Genomic DNA, 18,990 nt, shown 5'->3' on the forward strand with positions numbered 1-18,990 from the left:
AAAAATTATATTGTGAAATATCATTACAATAAAAAAGTTTTTAAAAAACAACTAATTATTTGCACATTTTTCTGTAATCTCGATTAATCGCATATTAATATAATATATATATTTTTTATAATTTCACATTGAATCTCCAAATGAATGTAAACAACATAAATATGGTATATTTTAAATGTATTTTAATGGCATCTTTTTACTAAATAGCCTATTAATGAAGACCAGTATCACTGATACCAATACTGCTGCTGATGTCTGTGTTAAATGCATTTTTCCCTCAATTTTAGCCATTAATTATAGCCATTCAATGTTACAGTATCATTTAAAGCCATTATTTTTAACATTTAAGAATCTTTGAAAAATATAACAACAACTTTTAAAGTGAACTTAAAACAGTTTTTACATAAACTAAATTGTATATGCATAAACTATAAATTGAATATAGATTCATCTTTATTCAAGCTACAAAAGTGAGTGAGTGATTTCTCTTTTTCTTTTGTTCTTTGATTTACATCAATGACATAGTCTGCAGCAGGTTTCGCTATAAAAGCAGTGGTGTCTCTTTAAAACCCAATGCACATGATGCGGCTATGACTTACAACCGATTTTCTCCCAACTCTTTGCAGTCATTTAGGACTCTTTAACTCATGTAAGACTGTATTTATGAGGTCACTTGTCGAAAAAGTTGTTGGGGAAGTCGTGGCCTAGTGGTTAGAATCAGACTTGTAACCCAAAGTTTGTGGGTTCGAGTCTCGTACCGCCAGGGATTGTAGGTGGGGGGAGTGAATGTACAGCACTCTCTCCCACCTTCAATACCACAACTGAGGTGCCCTTGAGCAAGGCACCGAACCCCCAACTGCTCCCCGGGCGCCGTAGCAAAAATGGCTGCCCACTGCTCTGGGTGTGTGTTCACGGTGTGTGTGTGTGTGTTCACTGCTGTGTGCACGCACTTAGGATGGGATAAATGCAGAGCACTAATTCCGAGTATGGATCACCATACTTGGCCACATGTCACGTCACTCACTCACTTAAAATGGGCATTTTGACAATTTTGCGGGGGTTTTTTATTATTCATTGAAGCACAAAAGAGAACTCTGTATGCATACTGTCTGAAGCAGCTTTCTATGCGCAGGTGCCAGATGCCTGTGTTCATAGGGAGCTTCTTAACAGGCTGCACACCAGTACCGAATTAACTTCTCTTTTGTCTCTTATCATGCTTGATAGCATGTTTATATAGTCTACTGTAACTGTAACCAAAGGATGCCAGGAAAAAATGGATGCTGCATTAATTGTGTTAAATATTTTTAACGTGTTAAACTGGGAAAAAAAATTGCTTAATACTTCTATACTTCTATTACTTAATACTTTTAAAGTCTTCAGTGTCACATGATCCTTCAGAAATCATTCTAATATGCTGATTTGGTGCTCAAGAAACATTTCTTTTTTTACTGTGTCATCTTCACAATGTTGAAACCAACTTTTGCTTCTTAATATTATTGTGGAAACCATCATACTTCAAAAGTTTTGGGTAAGAACAAAAAAATAAACCTTTTAATGAAGCAATATGCAGTAAATTGAAGAAAATGACAGTAAACACATTTATAAGGATAAAGAACATTTCTGTTTCAAATTAGATGTTATTTTGAACTTTCTATTCATTAAAGAATCCTAAAAAAAAAACTGCTATAACCTTAGCCCAATTGTTTGGTGTTTTAAGAATAACAGCCTTTATAATTATGATTGTAGACACAAAGCATGGCAAGACTGCATCAGCAAAGAAGAATAGTGGGTGAAAACCAAAAGTGAATGATAGCGACCGTCAAGCACTAAGAAGAATTGTGTTCAAACAACATAGAGCTAATGCAGCAAAATGACACCAAACCCCAATATTCACCTTGAAGACCCTGTTTCCACAAAAAACGGCCACATAGAAGTGCAATTGACAAAATTAATCACACACATCACTGCTAAAATGTGACCTGAATATTATCAACCACTGTTTTGGATAGAAGAGTGAGAAACTGATTCCCTTCTCCAACATCTCTGAACCAACTGGCCGATGCAGGTCAGGCATTTTTGTTTTTGCAAGTGTTCTGACAACTTATATAATTGTTGAAAATGTACTGTAGCATAAGTAGTTGTAAAACAAAAGGCCATTTGCTTTCTCTGTGTACGTACATGGTTGAAGAACAAAGTTTGACTTGGGTCGTGGTTGACTCATTTTTAAATGAACGATACTGATTTATCCCTTCGAAAATTTGGTCATGTATAGCCACAGAATACATTTTTACACTTACTGGTCAATAACGAAAAATTATGTCTTACAAACAAATCAAAATTCTAACCTGCTGTGGTCTAATATGTTGGTTGGAAATACACAAAATAACCTACCAACCCACAAGCTTAAAACAGAAATGTAAAGCATATGCTGCTGAAACAAAAATAATTATTATTACCGTAATCCCTCCAGTGAGAAAGTGTAAGATGCAAATCAGTGTACCTTTGTTTACTGCCTGTATCATTGACTCCTGAGGAATAGATTGTGAAGTCCCCTTGCACAGACATGATGCTGATTCCTTTACTCGTTGTCTTCTGATACTCCTGCTCATTGTTTTATTTGTAGAATCTTGTGTGTGTGTAAGCTGTTTGTGGGTGGGGTGTGTGCTTCACATAGGATGTATGTATGTTCACTTCTGACCACATCCTGAAAACATTTAATTTTTAGTGGCACACCAGACACTAAACTCAAGCTTTTCTTTACTTTCATGTGTGATTTAATAATATTATTTTTAATACATTTGTATAATTAATTAATTAATCAATTAATAATTACTTAATTAAAAAGTATATAACTAGAATAAAATGGACATAAAGATGATTAATCTTTTTGTGTATGCATTTAAATATTTTTCTTTTGACAGTGAATAAGCATTTTTGAATGATCACCTGTGATTTTTTTCATCACATATTAAGCCACTCTTATGTAAACCCTTTCTCTCCCTCTTATTGTGCCCTGCTCTTGTGAATGAGAAGGTGTTTTACCACTAGGGGGCACCCAAAGTGTTGTGCTGCTTTTTCTGTCTGTTAACCCCCTTTGATTTTCTCACGGTATAGTGTAAAAGATAGTGTATATAGGACATTGAATCAGTTGAATTGCTGTTAAATTACTGTATCAGTTGGACTGCTGTTCTTGTATAAATGTATTAGGTTTCTCCTATTTTTACACAGTGGATGCAGTTCATTACAAATGATCCCAGCTGTTATTGCAGTACATAGAATGTGTTTGTTCATAGATGCATGTACTCTTGAAATACAACATAACATAATTGAATTACATGCTTGTTTTATTTGCTATGTATAGAAGCAATGCAAACACAGCTACAACACTAGGGCTGTGTATCACCAGCAATGTCACGATACGATACGTATCACAACACAGAGGCCACGATACCATGCGTATCACGATACAGGACTGCGCTGAATTTCACCTTAGCAGAATTTAGTAAAACAGCTGTTTATTAAACACTGCACACTATAGTGCCATTTCTAACTATTGGCAGAGCAGGCAGCTGACCTCTGCATTATGAAGTGCCTCCATAACTGTACCACAGTACAATATAGTAATGGCATATGTTTCATGTTTACATTGGGAACTTCCCACCAGGTACAATATTCTGATTGTTTGCATCTTGTTTTTAAGCCCATAAATAATAATGTACTCGTTCTAATAAATGTATATTGTAATGTACTTATTCTAATATTAAAAAAAATCATATTTGCATTGCTGGTAGGTTATCATTGCACAAATTAACGAATTCTGTACGTTTAAAAAATTAAAATTAAAATTAGAAGAGTTCTAAACTAATGCGCTGTCTTCTGTATCTAACGCACACACATGCTTAGTCACACACACAGATCACTCAGACATTCAGGAACAAACTTTTTAGCCCCCACAGTTTTATCAACTTAATAGCTTAATCGCTCAAGAGCTACATTATCTTTCTCAACAAGGAGCTGGTAACATTATTGTTTCTACAGGAATTAAAGCCACAGCTTCACTGTTAATAGAGAAATGCGGCAAAACGGTGGTAATTCATACATACAAAGCCTCTCTCTCGCTCTCATAAATGAACACTTGATGAATTACACTTTTCTGAGAATAGAATATTGAAGTGGAGATCGCTAAACTGCAAGCTAACCAGTGTTTTCAGAAAGCAAGCGCGTTTATCCACAGAGGGAGCTTCTTAACAGGCTGCACACCAGTACCGAATTAACTTCTCTTTTGTCTCTTATCATGCTTGATAGCATGTTTATATAGTCTACTGTAACTGTAACCAAAGGATGCCAGGAAAAAATGGATGCTGCATTAATTGTGTTAAATATTTTTAACGTGTTAAACTGGGAAAAAAAATTGCTTAATACTTCTATACTTCTATTACTTAATACTTTTAAAGTCTTCAGTGTCACATGATCCTTCAGAAATCATTCTAATATGCTGATTTGGTGCTCAAGAAACATTTCTTTTTTTACTGTGTCATCTTCACAATGTTGAAACCAACTTTTGCTTCTTAATATTATTGTGGAAACCATCATACTTCAAAAGTTTTGGGTAAGAACAAAAAAATAAACCTTTTAATGAAGCAATATGCAGTAAATTGAAGAAAATGACAGTAAACACATTTATAAGGATAAAGAACATTTCTGTTTCAAATTAGATGTTATTTTGAACTTTCTATTCATTAAAGAATCCTAAAAAAAAAACTGCTATAACCTTAGCCCAATTGTTTGGTGTTTTAAGAATAACAGCCTTTATAATTATGATTGTAGACACAAAGCATGGCAAGACTGCATCAGCAAAGAAGAATAGTGGGTGAAAACCAAAAGTGAATGATAGCGACCGTCAAGCACTAAGAAGAATTGTGTTCAAACAACATAGAGCTAATGCAGCAAAATGACACCAAACCCCAATATTCACCTTGAAGACCCTGTTTCCACAAAAAACGGCCACATAGAAGTGCAATTGACAAAATTAATCACACACATCACTGCTAAAATGTGACCTGAATATTATCAACCACTGTTTTGGATAGAAGAGTGAGAAACTGATTCCCTTCTCCAACATCTCTGAACCAACTGGCCGATGCAGGTCAGGCATTTTTGTTTTTGCAAGTGTTCTGACAACTTATATAATTGTTGAAAATGTACTGTAGCATAAGTAGTTGTAAAACAAAAGGCCATTTGCTTTCTCTGTGTACGTACATGGTTGAAGAACAAAGTTTGACTTGGGTCGTGGTTGACTCATTTTTAAATGAACGATACTGATTTATCCCTTCGAAAATTTGGTCATGTATAGCCACAGAATACATTTTTACACTTACTGGTCAATAACGAAAAATTATGTCTTACAAACAAATCAAAATTCTAACCTGCTGTGGTCTAATATGTTGGTTGGAAATACACAAAATAACCTACCAACCCACAAGCTTAAAACAGAAATGTAAAGCATATGCTGCTGAAACAAAAATAATTATTATTACCGTAATCCCTCCAGTGAGAAAGTGTAAGATGCAAATCAGTGTACCTTTGTTTACTGCCTGTATCATTGACTCCTGAGGAATAGATTGTGAAGTCCCCTTGCACAGACATGATGCTGATTCCTTTACTCGTTGTCTTCTGATACTCCTGCTCATTGTTTTATTTGTAGAATCTTGTGTGTGTGTAAGCTGTTTGTGGGTGGGGTGTGTGCTTCACATAGGATGTATGTATGTTCACTTCTGACCACATCCTGAAAACATTTAATTTTTAGTGGCACACCAGACACTAAACTCAAGCTTTTCTTTACTTTCATGTGTGATTTAATAATATTATTTTTAATACATTTGTATAATTAATTAATTAATCAATTAATAATTACTTAATTAAAAAGTATATAACTAGAATAAAATGGACATAAAGATGATTAATCTTTTTGTGTATGCATTTAAATATTTTTCTTTTGACAGTGAATAAGCATTTTTGAATGATCACCTGTGATTTTTTTCATCACATATTAAGCCACTCTTATGTAAACCCTTTCTCTCCCTCTTATTGTGCCCTGCTCTTGTGAATGAGAAGGTGTTTTACCACTAGGGGGCACCCAAAGTGTTGTGCTGCTTTTTCTGTCTGTTAACCCCCTTTGATTTTCTCACGGTATAGTGTAAAAGATAGTGTATATAGGACATTGAATCAGTTGAATTGCTGTTAAATTACTGTATCAGTTGGACTGCTGTTCTTGTATTAGGTTTTTAGGTTTCTCCTATTTTTACACAGTGGATGCAGTTCATTACAAATGATCCCAGCTGTTATTGCAGTACAGTTTGTTCATTTGTTCATAGATGCATGTACTCTTGAAATACAACATAACATAATTGAATTACATGCTTGTTTTATTTGCTATGTATAGAAGCAATGCAAACACAGCTACAACACTAGGGCTGTGTATCACCAGCAATGTCACGATACGATACGTATCACAACACAGAGGCCACGATACCATGCGTATCACGATACAGGACTGCGCTGAATTTCACCTTAGCAGAATTTAGTGAAACAGCTGTTTATTAAACACTGCACACTATAGTGCCATTTCTAACTATTGGCAGAGCAGGCAGCTGACCTCTGCATTATGAAGTGCCTCCATAACTGTACCACAGTACAATATAGTAATGGCATATGTTTCATGTTTACATTGGGAACTTCCCACCAGGTACAATATTCTGATTGTTTGCATCTTGTTTTTAAGCCCATAAATAATAATGTACTCGTTCTAATAAATGTATATTGTAATGTACTTATTCTAATATTAAAAAAAATCATATTTGCATTGCTGGTAGGTTATCATTGCACAAATTAACGAATTCTGTACGTTTAAAAAATTAAAATTAAAATTAGAAGAGTTCTAAACTAATGCGCTGTCTTCTGTATCTAACGCACACACATGCTTAGTCACACACACAGATCACTCAGACATTCAGGAACAAACTTTTTAGCCCCCACAGTTTTATCAACTTAATAGCTTAATCGCTCAAGAGCTACATTATCTTTCTCAACAAGGAGCTGGTAGCGTCATTGTTTCTACAGGAATTAAAGCCACAGCTTCACTGTTAATAGAGAAATGCGGCAAAACGGTGGTAATTCATACATACAAAGCCTCTCTCTCGCTCTCATAAATGAACACTTGATGAATTACACTTTTCTGAGAATAGAATATTGAAGTGGAGATCGCTAAACTGCAAGCTAACCAGTGTTTTCAGAAAGCAAGCGCGTTTATCCACAGTGGAGAGAGCGTGCGTACACAGGGTTGCCAGGTTGACAAAGATAAGTAGCACATTTAGCAGATATTTCAGTATTGCGCAAGTGGGAAGCTCTGTTTCGGGGATTACGTCTCTTTATATCAGGCAACGCAGTTGTGTTCCTCTGCGGCCAGATTAAACCTTGTTGTAGCCTATATATTATGCGCTATTCATTATTTTTTTAGAAACCTTGCACTTTTCTGCTCAATTTTAAACGTTGTTCTTGTATTTAAATTAAGCGTAGTCCACTGCTGCACACGTTCCACAATATCGATACAGGGCCAGCTGTATCGATACTCATATCGTCAAATCTCTGTGACGATACATCGTCGTATCAATGTATCGAACACAGCACTATACAACACCGTAAGTTAAATGGAGTAATGTTAACTAACACTTTACAATAAGGTTCACATTAGCTGATGCCTTAGATGTCATGAACTAACAGTAAACAATTATTTTACTGCATTTATTAATATTGATTAATGTTAGTTTTTTAAAATATACTAATACATTTTTAACATTTGAAGGTGTATAAATTAAAATTAGTTAATGTGTAATGAACAAACATGAATTAACAATGAACAATAATACTTATAAATTCATTTTTAAATTATTAATGTTCTAGATTCTAGATTAATACTGCTTTATTAATAATGCTTTAAACATGTTGTTCTCTTTGTTAGTTCATGATGCAGTAAGGGCATGTTAATTATTTTTGTATGATAATTCTGTAAAATGTATTAATGTAACTTTTATTTATAGTGTTTCTACCGAAAGTAAATGCACTGTTCACAACACAATACTGCTTTTCTTTTAACTTTCCTTTAACTTGGCTGTGCACATGTAAATATTGTCACATTCTTTACTTGCATAATAATAATAATAATAATAATAATAAACTTTGCTGTGTCTTTGGACATGGTTTATATGTTTTAAGAACTCTCATAGCACCCCTTTATCTGTTGCTGGTGTTTTTGATAGTTTGACGTCCTGAGCGTTTGTCATAGGCACAACTGCACTGATATTTGGTAGCTCTTGTGGAGTGTCACTAGAACTGTTCAATCCTCTGGCGTTTTGCTGACAAAAGCTATTACAGATTATCTTCAGCATCACTTTGCGAATAGAACTACAGAACAAAAAGTACATGACTGGATCCAGACAGCTATTAAAGGCAGACAGTAGCAGAACTACTTCATTGGTTTTATCCAACACACTTATCCACTCGCAAGAGGTGTCTTTTGTTATCTGTGACATGATCTAGAAAATCCTTACAGAGTGGTAGGGCACAAAACATATTGTGAAGAGAAAGAGCACAAAGAAGGACTTCCATGCTGTTTTGTTGTACTTGGCAGCATTTGGGAAATCTGGTTTCTCTTTGGAGGCTGTTAGAAGGTTCATTCCGATCCTTCCGTAGGAGATTACCAACGCGCCATAGACCAGCCAAAACATACCCACGATGGCAAAGTTGAAATAGGCTTTCCATTTGGATTTATACAGGTTTTTGTATTGGAAGCACTGTTGGGATTCACCATGCTCTGTATTCAGGACAGTGAAGCAAATGCCACAAACAAATGCCACAGCCCAGATGACACCGCAGAAAAGCACGCTCCATCGGCTATGCAGGAACACCCGCCTACAGGACGACCTCTGGAACTTCAAATAACGATCTACACTTATGAAGCCCAGTAAGACTATACTAATGTACATGTAAAAGATAATGCCCACCATCGTGCACAATAATGGCGGCAGCACCCACCGGTCATTGTTGGAATGGTACACCACTCGGAAAGGCAGGCAGATCACAAGGAGTACATCAGCCAGAGCCAGGTTAATGAGGAAAATGCAAACAGAGTTTTTCTTTGGATGTACTCGCAGAAACACCCAGAGAGCCAGCAGGTTTCCAGACAACCCGAACAGGAAGAAGAGTGCATAGAAAATAGCCAGCGGGACCTGCAAGCTGGTGTTGTCTGTCTGGCAGTTTGGCGGTGGAGTTTTCGACATGGTGGTCGGCGACACAATGGGAAAAAATTGAGGATTGTTTTTTTGTCATTGCATGTGTATATATCAGACCTTAGGAAAAAAAATTGCAGATGTCATTATAATGCTTACCAAAGACATTAAGTTTTAATACCTTGAAATGCAACAGAATGTCTGATGCACACTTAGGTATTGGAGAGTAACTTACCTTGTGAATTCTGTCCATCAGAGAACTTCTCTGTTGTTTCTTTTTGAATGTCTCGGTCTAATCTCAATTCAGATCTGTCTTTGCGAACTTCCTTTTTGAAAAAGCTCTTCCTTTTTTAGTTCCTCTAAACTCTTGCTTACCTCAAAGCACAGCTGTGCACCAGTTAGCATTAAAACAAAGTTTGCAGGCACTTTTAAAGGGGGAGTGCGTGTCTCAAAACCACATTTAAACTCCACCTTACATCCCGTGATCACCGAAACACATAGATGAGGGCTGTTGAACAATTAAAATTTTAAATATAATATTATTATCTTATTTTGACAATGTTTCACTCATTAATATTCCACTTGTTGAGCTTTGATAATTGCCCATACAGAGACTACAAACAACAATACTCCACTTAAATATCCTGTCTAGATTTTATGTTTAAGTTCAAATCAATTTAATAAAGGGGAGTATTTCTTCATTGTTTATCGAAACGGGAACACACTAAACCATCCCTGGCTCAAGGTATCAACAGCACTCAAGAAACATCTGCTCACTGATCTTACTGATGTTTTTTCATGTATTAATCTGTTTGCTATATGTAAATAAAATTATTTAAAAAATGAAATATGAAAAAATTCAAAGAGAAACAAAATATATGTAAATATAATGTTTTATTATTATTGTTATTATTATTAAAACCATACAGACTGTTTCACTAATTGGATATTATTTTCCAGCTTTGAGGTCTTTATGGACTTAAGATATCATTCCTTAATGAGATGAATAAGCACCATTTGAATTGTGCGTTTCCTTTTAGGAGAGAGACCGCTATGCCTACAAGATCCACCTTCCTGAGACAGTGGAGCAGCTGAGGAAGTTCAATGCCAGGAGGAAGCTAAAAGTGAGCCATCAGCACTTTACGATCTCTGCATATTGCTTTAGCAGCTGTTCTCATGCATGATTCACCTGGATGTTCTGGAGTGTAAAATAAAGACCACAAATAAAAATTAGGGCAGGAAATTGCAGTACATGAGTTGATTAATATCTATATGGTTTGACAGGGCGCAGTGCTTGCCGCAGTCTCCAGTCACAAGTTCAGCTCTTTCTATGGTGACCCACCAGAAGAACTGCCTGACTTCTCTGAGGACCCTACTTCATCAGGTACTACAGCAACCAGCAGAGATGCAACATCAGCTTCCACCCACTCTGTCTTCCTGAAGAGATGTTTTTTGTGATTTGTAGTCTCTCATCACAGTGTTTTGGTTACTTTGATGATATCATTCTGACAGAGAAAAAGATGAAGCTTGTTGGTAGCATGCTAAGACAAGCATCACAGTCAGTATGGCCTACAATTAAAAAAAAAAAAGCCAGGCAGACAATAAAATAGACAAAAAAAAATTACACACAATTACACTGAGAGAGAGAGACCTGAGCAGGGGGATGAGAATATCATAAAAATTTAGGGTGGGCTCTTTTGACTTGAACCAGTGAGCAAATGCCCTAGGAACTGTTTACAATGCCCTGACAACTACCCACAACACCCTTTTATCATGCTGGGGAGCTCTGCATAGGATACGCCATAAAAATTTTCCAAGAAAGTGAAAAATTATTTCTTTTTAAGCAGCCATCACAGAGATGTTTTTCTTGTGGCTTGTTTAAATAGACCTTACAGTGTACATTTCACATACTCCCAAACAAAACACAAATGGTTTGGTTTAGAATCTGGTTCATGTTTCCTGTTTATTTCTCATATCATCTTTGGTAACTTTCCATTTTTTCTGCAACACTTTAATGTTTAATGTGTCACAATTTTTGATAGTGTACTGGGGAAATTATTTGAACGTGCAGAAGTTGTTATTCTCAAACTTCTCTAACTGATTGTTTTGAGAGTGTGGGTGAATCCTATCTCTATTCATATCACAATCATCTTTCTATTGTTAAATTATGCTTGTTGCTTGTTTCTATGCTGGCCACCCTGCAGGACTACTAGCAGCGGAAAGTAGGTGTCACCGTCTGTCTCCTTACAAAGTGTTTGCCTGCTACTTTCAAATCAAGTTAATGCTTTTCCTGGGTATTTAAAGGTCACTGTGTGTGGTCAATTGTGTTTGTGTGTACATGTAAAGGGGCTGTGTCACAAGTGCTAGACAGTTTGGAGGAAATCCATGCGCTGACTGACTGCAGTGAGAAAGACCTGGACTTTCTTCACAGCGTCTTCCAGGACCATCACCTCCACACATTGCTTGATGTAAGAGACTGTAACATACAGGCAGACACAAACATATTCACACCAATAAAATTCTTCCTTCATTAAACCACAGAATCTGATGTGTTGAGATGCTGTTAAATCTTGCTTTGATTATCTTGTTTTGAATTTGTTAAAAGAAAATGTCACATTATTTGACGTATGTCACTAATTTAAAATTAGTCATAATTTTGGCTATGCAATGACCTGTCTACGCAGATTGGATTTAGTTTCTTAACGTTTAGCAAACAGTTTTTAGCCAAATCATCTTACAATAAACTAATTTCACACCAGTATTAATGCAGAATTGATCTTGGTGACCTCCGCAGTGAGCTGCTAACAGCCTACTGCCTTAATCATTAGCCTTCCACCACCCAAACAAAAAGCCCTCCATGCTAAAGATATCGATCTACTTGAAATAATTAGCCATAGCTAACTTAAAGGTTTTTTTTCTTTTTTTTTCTGGGTACCTCAACTGATTAATTCACAAATGTCAGTAGACCAATTTCAGAATTTTCAGTCTCATCTTTTTTGTTTATTTGAGAACTCAATGGATTTGTTCATTCATTGTTCTTTGTTCATTCATTGCATCTTTCAATGCTTGTCCAAGCACACACGTCGCACGAGTCTTTCAGTATTATGGCTTTTTGCGGTATTTGTCTGTGTGAATAAGTGCAGCTGTGGACTCTCCCTGCTTTCTCTATGTTTGTGTGTGTGTACCAAGGCCTCTATAGAGAGGCGTACAGCTCGGTACAATCCAGTGTGGATGATAGGGCCTGTCTCCATAGCTACAGGCCAGAGGAAAGCAGAGAGGAGGGCACGCCCCTTATGCCAGTGCTCTGTGGGTAAGATTATCACCAGGAGGCTGTGAATGCACGTCGTCCCATTGAGAACTCAACTCCTACCCTGAATAGGGAAGGAAACAATAGCACCTATTGTCAGCCTTCATGATTTTTCACTGTTGCAGCTCCAGCAGTATCTGTCTATCAGAAGAGCTGCTCCACACGTTAAGACTTTGCCATCCTCTCTATTCAAGCTCTGTGTGTAACTCTACATTCATGAAACAGAAGACAGAAAGGTTGAGATCCTATCAGGACCAACTTTGTCTGGAGTTTAACTTTGGTTTTGGTTGGTTCTTCTTTTGATGTGGTGAGTAACCTGGGGTATTTTCTTAGCCAGACACTTTCTTTAGTAAGCATATTCCTTGTTGCTGGAGATGTAGCAATTTTTCGCTCCGTGTTACCCTGAAAGTTCTGTTCTGTTTGTGTCATGTTGTGAAATGCAGATTAAGATGTATAAAGAACTGATACCCTGTGCACAGCACTCATAAATAGCATACCATGCATGTGTTATAGATGTGTGTGGTATTTTTCCTGTGACCTGGTTTGTCCTATAAGGGTTGGTACTCAAGCTAAGTCTCTGAAGAACCACGTATTAACGGATGTGGATTGCAAGAACATTTATTTTCAAGTAACTCACAACATGCTGAAGCTGACTGATGTGCAGAAGAAAGCACCTGCAGAACACTGGATACATGGAAAACATCTGTTAATACATTCATTAAAACTGTTGAGAACTGTATTCCTCATCACTGTATGAAAATGTATTTAATTATGCATCCCTTTTTATGATTAACATTTTGCAGGAGAAACTATAACCTGTTGCATGCAATAGAGCTGTTCAGTTGTGATGTTAAATTGTTGGCCCTAATCAAAAAAAGCACTGTGTGTAGATGAGAAAGGGTTCACTTCTTATTGATTCTCCTCTACTCAAGAAGCAAAATATAACACATTACCCAACATATTGTTTTATTAAACATTGATTATAATATTCAATTTTGTTTTGAGCAAGGATGAATTTTAAAGTATCCTGATCTGTCGTTGCATGCTGCAATGTTTTTAATAGAGCAAATAAATCTTGTGATTGTTAATTTATCCATTTTCCCTTTTTCAGCTCTACGACAAGATAAACACCAAGTCTTCGCCACAAATCAGGAGTCCTACAAGTGACGCCGTTCAGAGAGCCAAAGAGGTGAGTGCAGGCTACAGTTACAGAAAGATGCCTTTGTAATTATAAAATTATGAGGGTCAAAGAAGTTCCTAGCACAAGTTTAATCGAACTTCATCGTAGTGTTCAACTTAATCGTTGATTTAAAAGAATAACCTCTACCAGGACTACTTTTTTTTCTACTGGTCTAAACAATCTCTAATTTTTTGGGGGGGGGAAATTAAATGTAATATCTATTTTCAATATATTCAACAAGAAAGTTTGTTAATGTGACTCAGAATTGAATGGAACAATGTTTAGATGGTTTGTCTTATTTCTGCTATCTTGGATGTTAATTCAGAATGACATTTTAAATACTTAAATATGATAAATAGAATTTTTGGTGTATGTTCTCATTTTTAACTACTATTCTGTCTAGTCTGTGTTTGCATTTTAATATAGCTCATCAGGACATTCAGAAAAGACTCACTGCATGACCTACTCACTCCTTCGCTTACCTAGAAACAGAATTTCCTCACTGCATATTTCGTTCTTGGTTTTTTCACTTCTGCTCTGTGACTGTGGTTTAGTTCACAATCATTTTTTTAAGAATTAGTCATCTATAAAACAGGAAGTATGCTAAATTGTCATAACTAAAAGCTAATTACATGCAACAAAAAAAAAAACATGATATGTTTTGCTTTGTATGTAAATTTTATTAACAAAAAAAGATGATGATGATGGTCCCACAAATTTTAGCTTTTCAAATAGCAAATCAGTTATAGTCATTTTTCTTTGAGGTATTTATTTGTGGTCATTAAGTCGTTATGGACCAGTTTGTCTTTTTTTACTCTATACCATGTCTGTTCATATCTGTTTTTTTGTTTTTGTTTGTTTTTTTAAGAAAGCAGACGGTCACATGATTTTATGTAGTTTAACAGAAAGCCTCAAACAGAGGTCTGTTTTGTACTCAATGCCTCTTAAGAATTTTATGATTTATGTGACATTTACAGATCCCTAGTGGTATATTGCCTGTTTTCCTCCTGGTGCATTATAAGGCATTTAAACCAGTTGCATTTATAAAGCCACATTAACAAGTGAATGTCTTTGTTTGCTTTTACCTACGGAGTAGATTAGAAAAAATATAGAATAACAAAATAATGACTGTGTGGTTTTGGACAAAGCAGCTCTTTTATCGCCGTTCATACGCAAGTGTGGAAGCTTGATGAGAGCAGACTGACATGACACTTCTCAAATTACATGAAAGTAAATTTGAGAGTGAAAATGCATTTAGTTTGGTGAGCTTATCGGGCTGTTGGTGTGGTTGCCTCAATGTTGACTGAAGCGTTTTGCTCTCTTCATTTGCACAGAAACCAGTTAAAATCCTCACTAAGAACACAAACAGTGAATAGAATATGCCAATGGTTCTGTTTTGTCCTTAACACACTAAATTAAGATATAGGCGCAAGCTATCCTTTAATCCCAATGTCTAGTAATTTAACAAGCATTTTAAAAAAATCCCTTGCTGGATCTAAAAACTTAAAAGACATTGATCTAGCATTTCTCATAAGCAATTGATGTAGCAATCTATTTTGTAAATGTATGTTATTGATCTTATTGTAAATTATTCATGTATATTTTTTTTAATTTGACCACATAATGTTTAATTTAAAAACACTCAAACTTCAGGTGAAACAACATGTTCTCTGGTTACGTATGTCAAACTTCTCCAATCATTTAGTCCATGTAAAACCCGCCCCTCCTCAATCTAAGTTTGCATTTATTTTTGAATGCAACACCCACATCTCAAAATCCAATCAAAATCCTATGCATAGAACCAAGTCCCCACCCCATCTGTCACTACTTTCATTGCATCACAACTTGAAAAGTGATATTAAACGTAAAGTGAGTTTTTTAAAGAAGGGATTAGTCCTCCACAAGTCCCCATATAGTAAATTTTTACTTGAAGTTGTTGTTTCATGTTGACTAAAAGTTAGTGAATCAAAACTGATAATGACTTATCATATAGCAGTTGCGTCAACAGAAGCATTCCGAGTATTTTGAATATGTCAACAAATCCTAGCTTGGTGCTTCAGATAAGCTTGATCAAACAAATGTGCTAAGTTCCCATAAAGAAGTGAAAGTAATTTTAGTTTGAATAGTTTAGACCATCTGCATACTCTAAGATAAAAATAGTAAGATTCAAACTAGTCTTGATGGTTGTTTTTGGTCTCAAACACCCTCAGTGGTCCTCTTGGTCCTGACCCCTCTAAAACAAGTCTGTCTCAGTCAGTCACAAGTCACACAACCTATAAAGCTCAACCATTTCCTTTAGTAATGCACATCAAAAAGGAACTCAGGCCTGCTGGTGATTAAATAGCTGTGCTCTCGAAAACCCTTCTTGTCCTCTTGCTTGTGATCACTGGCAATGGTGAAATGCTTAAGGATTATCCTCTTTGTATTGCTTAGAGCCAGCGGGGCGGAAACTAACCCATCACCTCTCACTGTTTTCCCTGAGAGACTGAAACTTGCAGAGGCGGCGTAGTGCCTATCTCCAAAAATTCAGCTTGCGACTCTGCTGCTTCTTTTACACAGACTATATGTATAAAATGTTATAAAACTTTCCTGTGTGTGTCTCTCATGCTAAGACATACGCAGAAGATTGGTCGAGCACGGCTTTGAAACATCTGGAATATGTAAGATGCAGATATTTTCCCAATCTTATGTCCACTTATTTTTACCACTTTTGTAGAACATGTGGAAATTTCTAGGATTCTTGTAAATGTCTGAGCTTTACATTTAGTGATGTTGACTGGCAGTGAGGGGCTGCCAGGATTGGTTTGAACATTGATTCGAGCTCATTAGAGATGATTAGTGTGGTTCAAAAGACGTTCAGGATCTGGCGCTCAGCAGCATTCAGCAGGGAGTTATGACATATCTGCAGTACTGTGACAAATCACCCCCTCCTACCTGACCCGTCCCACCCCGCCAATGGAAGGGCCAAATGAGACCAGGCAGCAGTGCTGATTGGTCACATGGGGTCTAAGGGTCATGCCAGAAATGTTTGCGTGTGTGTGTCTCTTCTGATATATGATGTGTGGGGTCTCAGCAGTCCAGCTCAAAGTTGTGTTGCAGTGTACAAGATTAAAAAGCAACATCTTTACTTGCTTTAAGAAATATATATCATGGAGATGACAGTTTGAGGAAAATCCTGAAGACTCTGTCTGTCTGTAGGTACTGGAGGAGATTTCATGCTACCCGGAGAATGCAGACGCTAAAGAACTGAGACGGATTCTAACCCAGCCCCATTTCATGGTGAGTCACAGCAGCACAGTGCTGATTCTTTTGTTAATCTCTTTACAATACACCTTAAAGTCAACATGAAATCAAAATGAACTCTATTTACTTTCTTAATTCACTTCCTGGTCTTGTTGTGAATAATTAATTTGTGCATGTTATTCTTTGTAATATTTAATCAAAATGTTATACCTTGTTTTTCCTCTTAAACATTTTTGTAATGCTGGTGTCACTTGTGTGGGCTATTGGATAAAATAGTAGCCAATAGCCAAATATCTGATTAGTCATTGTTTTAGCAAACTCACATTGCATCTGGTTACATTGAGGTACGAAATACCACCCTTTTCACCATCTAATCAATTCCCACCCTAACTTTTAGTATACTGTTGGAAATAGGCTTAATTTAACATTGTTTAATTAATTTGTTTTATTTTTATTAATACTTTTATTCAGCAGCGACATAATAAACGGACTAAAGATGACAGTAACGACATTTATAATTGTTCAAAAAATAAATGATGTTCTTTTGAACTTTCTATTCATCAAAGCATCCTGATGTATCATTGTTTCCACAAAAACATTAAGCAACACATCTGTTTTCAACTGTTTAACAGAAGTAAATGGTTTGTTAGAGCCAATTCAAATTGACTTTAAGGATCTCAAAGTGATTCTCATTATCATTGCAGTGTACGACAGCACTGCTAACATCAGGAAGTACAGTGAAACAACAAAAGTGGAGTCTTCAAGATTGATTAAATTTCTGTCAGCAAAACTCTCTTTGAGAGCTTAATTAGAGCACTTGTACTTAGTCTTCATGAGCTGGATCTGTTTATTCGGGGGATGTTGTCCGTGGTGTTTCACCATCTCAGATTTTGCATTCCTTTTCTGTAATCATCTTCTATAATCAATGAGCTGTTTGTTAGTCATCTGTGTTCAGAGCATTATTTCTGTGTTCTTATCAGTGGGACAAACAACCTCATGACAGATGAAGCAGAGAGTTTGCCCTTCGCTCCACACTGTCTGTTTGTCAGTAAGGTTAATCTAGAGCAGGGGTCTTCAACTAAAATTGCTTGAGGTCCAGTAATGAACCCTCCTCACCAGCCAAGGTCCGGACAATTATATTGGCCTACCTTAAAACATAAATTGACCGTTTTTACCAGACCAGGGTTTCTGCAGGATATTTGGGGTCATATGATGCCCATTTTCCACAAGTTGATATGATTCTTTTGGGTCTTAATGAAAAGTCTGTAACATAGTTTGGTTAAAATTTCTCAATGGTAGTGTAAAAACACCTTTTTTTACCCTGTCAAAAACAGCTCTTATCAGATGAAGCCGTTTTTGTAGCATTTCCCTTTAAATGTTAATGAGCTCTGCTGACCCCGCCCCCTGCTGCCCCCGCCCCTCTCTTCCGAGCTGCTCTCAGAGAGACCGTTTACTTTAGCCGCGTTCATCGTGAAACTTGCTAATTAGCACATTATTAGGAAAGGCGATTTGCAAAGATTCATTACAAAGCATTATACTCACTTCTTCTGTAGATGAGACTGGATCATGAATGATTCGCGCGAACATAGACGCATTTAGGCAGATCGGGGGAGCATTCCCTTCAGAAACAAACAAAATCCACTGCGAGTTCAGCGGCTCAAATATCGGGAGTAAATGACGACTGCTATGTTCATTAGTACATCCAACAACAGAACACCTCAATCGCTTGTTATGAGTAATTCTTGTCTACATCTGCTCCGGCGGTGAAACAATGGTGAAGCTGAAGACCGCTCACTCAGGGTGGATCTAAGGTAAGACGCCAGTCCAGTCTGTGCTGAAATGCTACTGTCAATCAGACTATCGTGGGAGGGGCCTGAGATCGGCTCGATTTGAGAAAGGGGTAAAGATTTGAGCAGATTAAAAAAAAAAAACACTGAGTGGATTTTTATCATTATAGGGTGGTTGTGTACACACAC

General features: G+C 36.5%; 1 protein-coding gene across 1 annotated transcript in view; it reads left to right on the top strand.

Moving 5' to 3' along the window:
* LOC107595872 (peripheral plasma membrane protein CASK-like) overlaps positions 1 to 18,990 on the top strand; it is a 245,711-nt gene that overhangs the window by 199,229 nt on the left and 27,492 nt on the right. The window contains exons 6-13 of the mRNA XM_016286457.1: positions 8,880 to 9,019; positions 9,951 to 10,029; positions 10,325 to 10,408; positions 10,569 to 10,668; positions 11,489 to 11,506; positions 11,631 to 11,752; positions 13,703 to 13,780; positions 16,970 to 17,050. Coding sequence (XP_016141943.1) covers positions 8,880 to 9,019; positions 9,951 to 10,029; positions 10,325 to 10,408; positions 10,569 to 10,668; positions 11,489 to 11,506; positions 11,631 to 11,752; positions 13,703 to 13,780; positions 16,970 to 17,050 — 702 coding nt within the window. The remainder of the gene's footprint in view (positions 1 to 8,879; positions 9,020 to 9,950; positions 10,030 to 10,324; positions 10,409 to 10,568; positions 10,669 to 11,488; positions 11,507 to 11,630; positions 11,753 to 13,702; positions 13,781 to 16,969; positions 17,051 to 18,990) is intronic.

Source organism: Sinocyclocheilus grahami, unplaced genomic scaffold (genome assembly GCF_001515645.1).
Source record: "Sinocyclocheilus grahami isolate Dianchi unplaced genomic scaffold, SAMN03320097.WGS_v1.1 scaffold209.1, whole genome shotgun sequence".
NCBI lineage: Eukaryota > Metazoa > Chordata > Actinopteri > Cypriniformes > Cyprinidae > Sinocyclocheilus > Sinocyclocheilus grahami.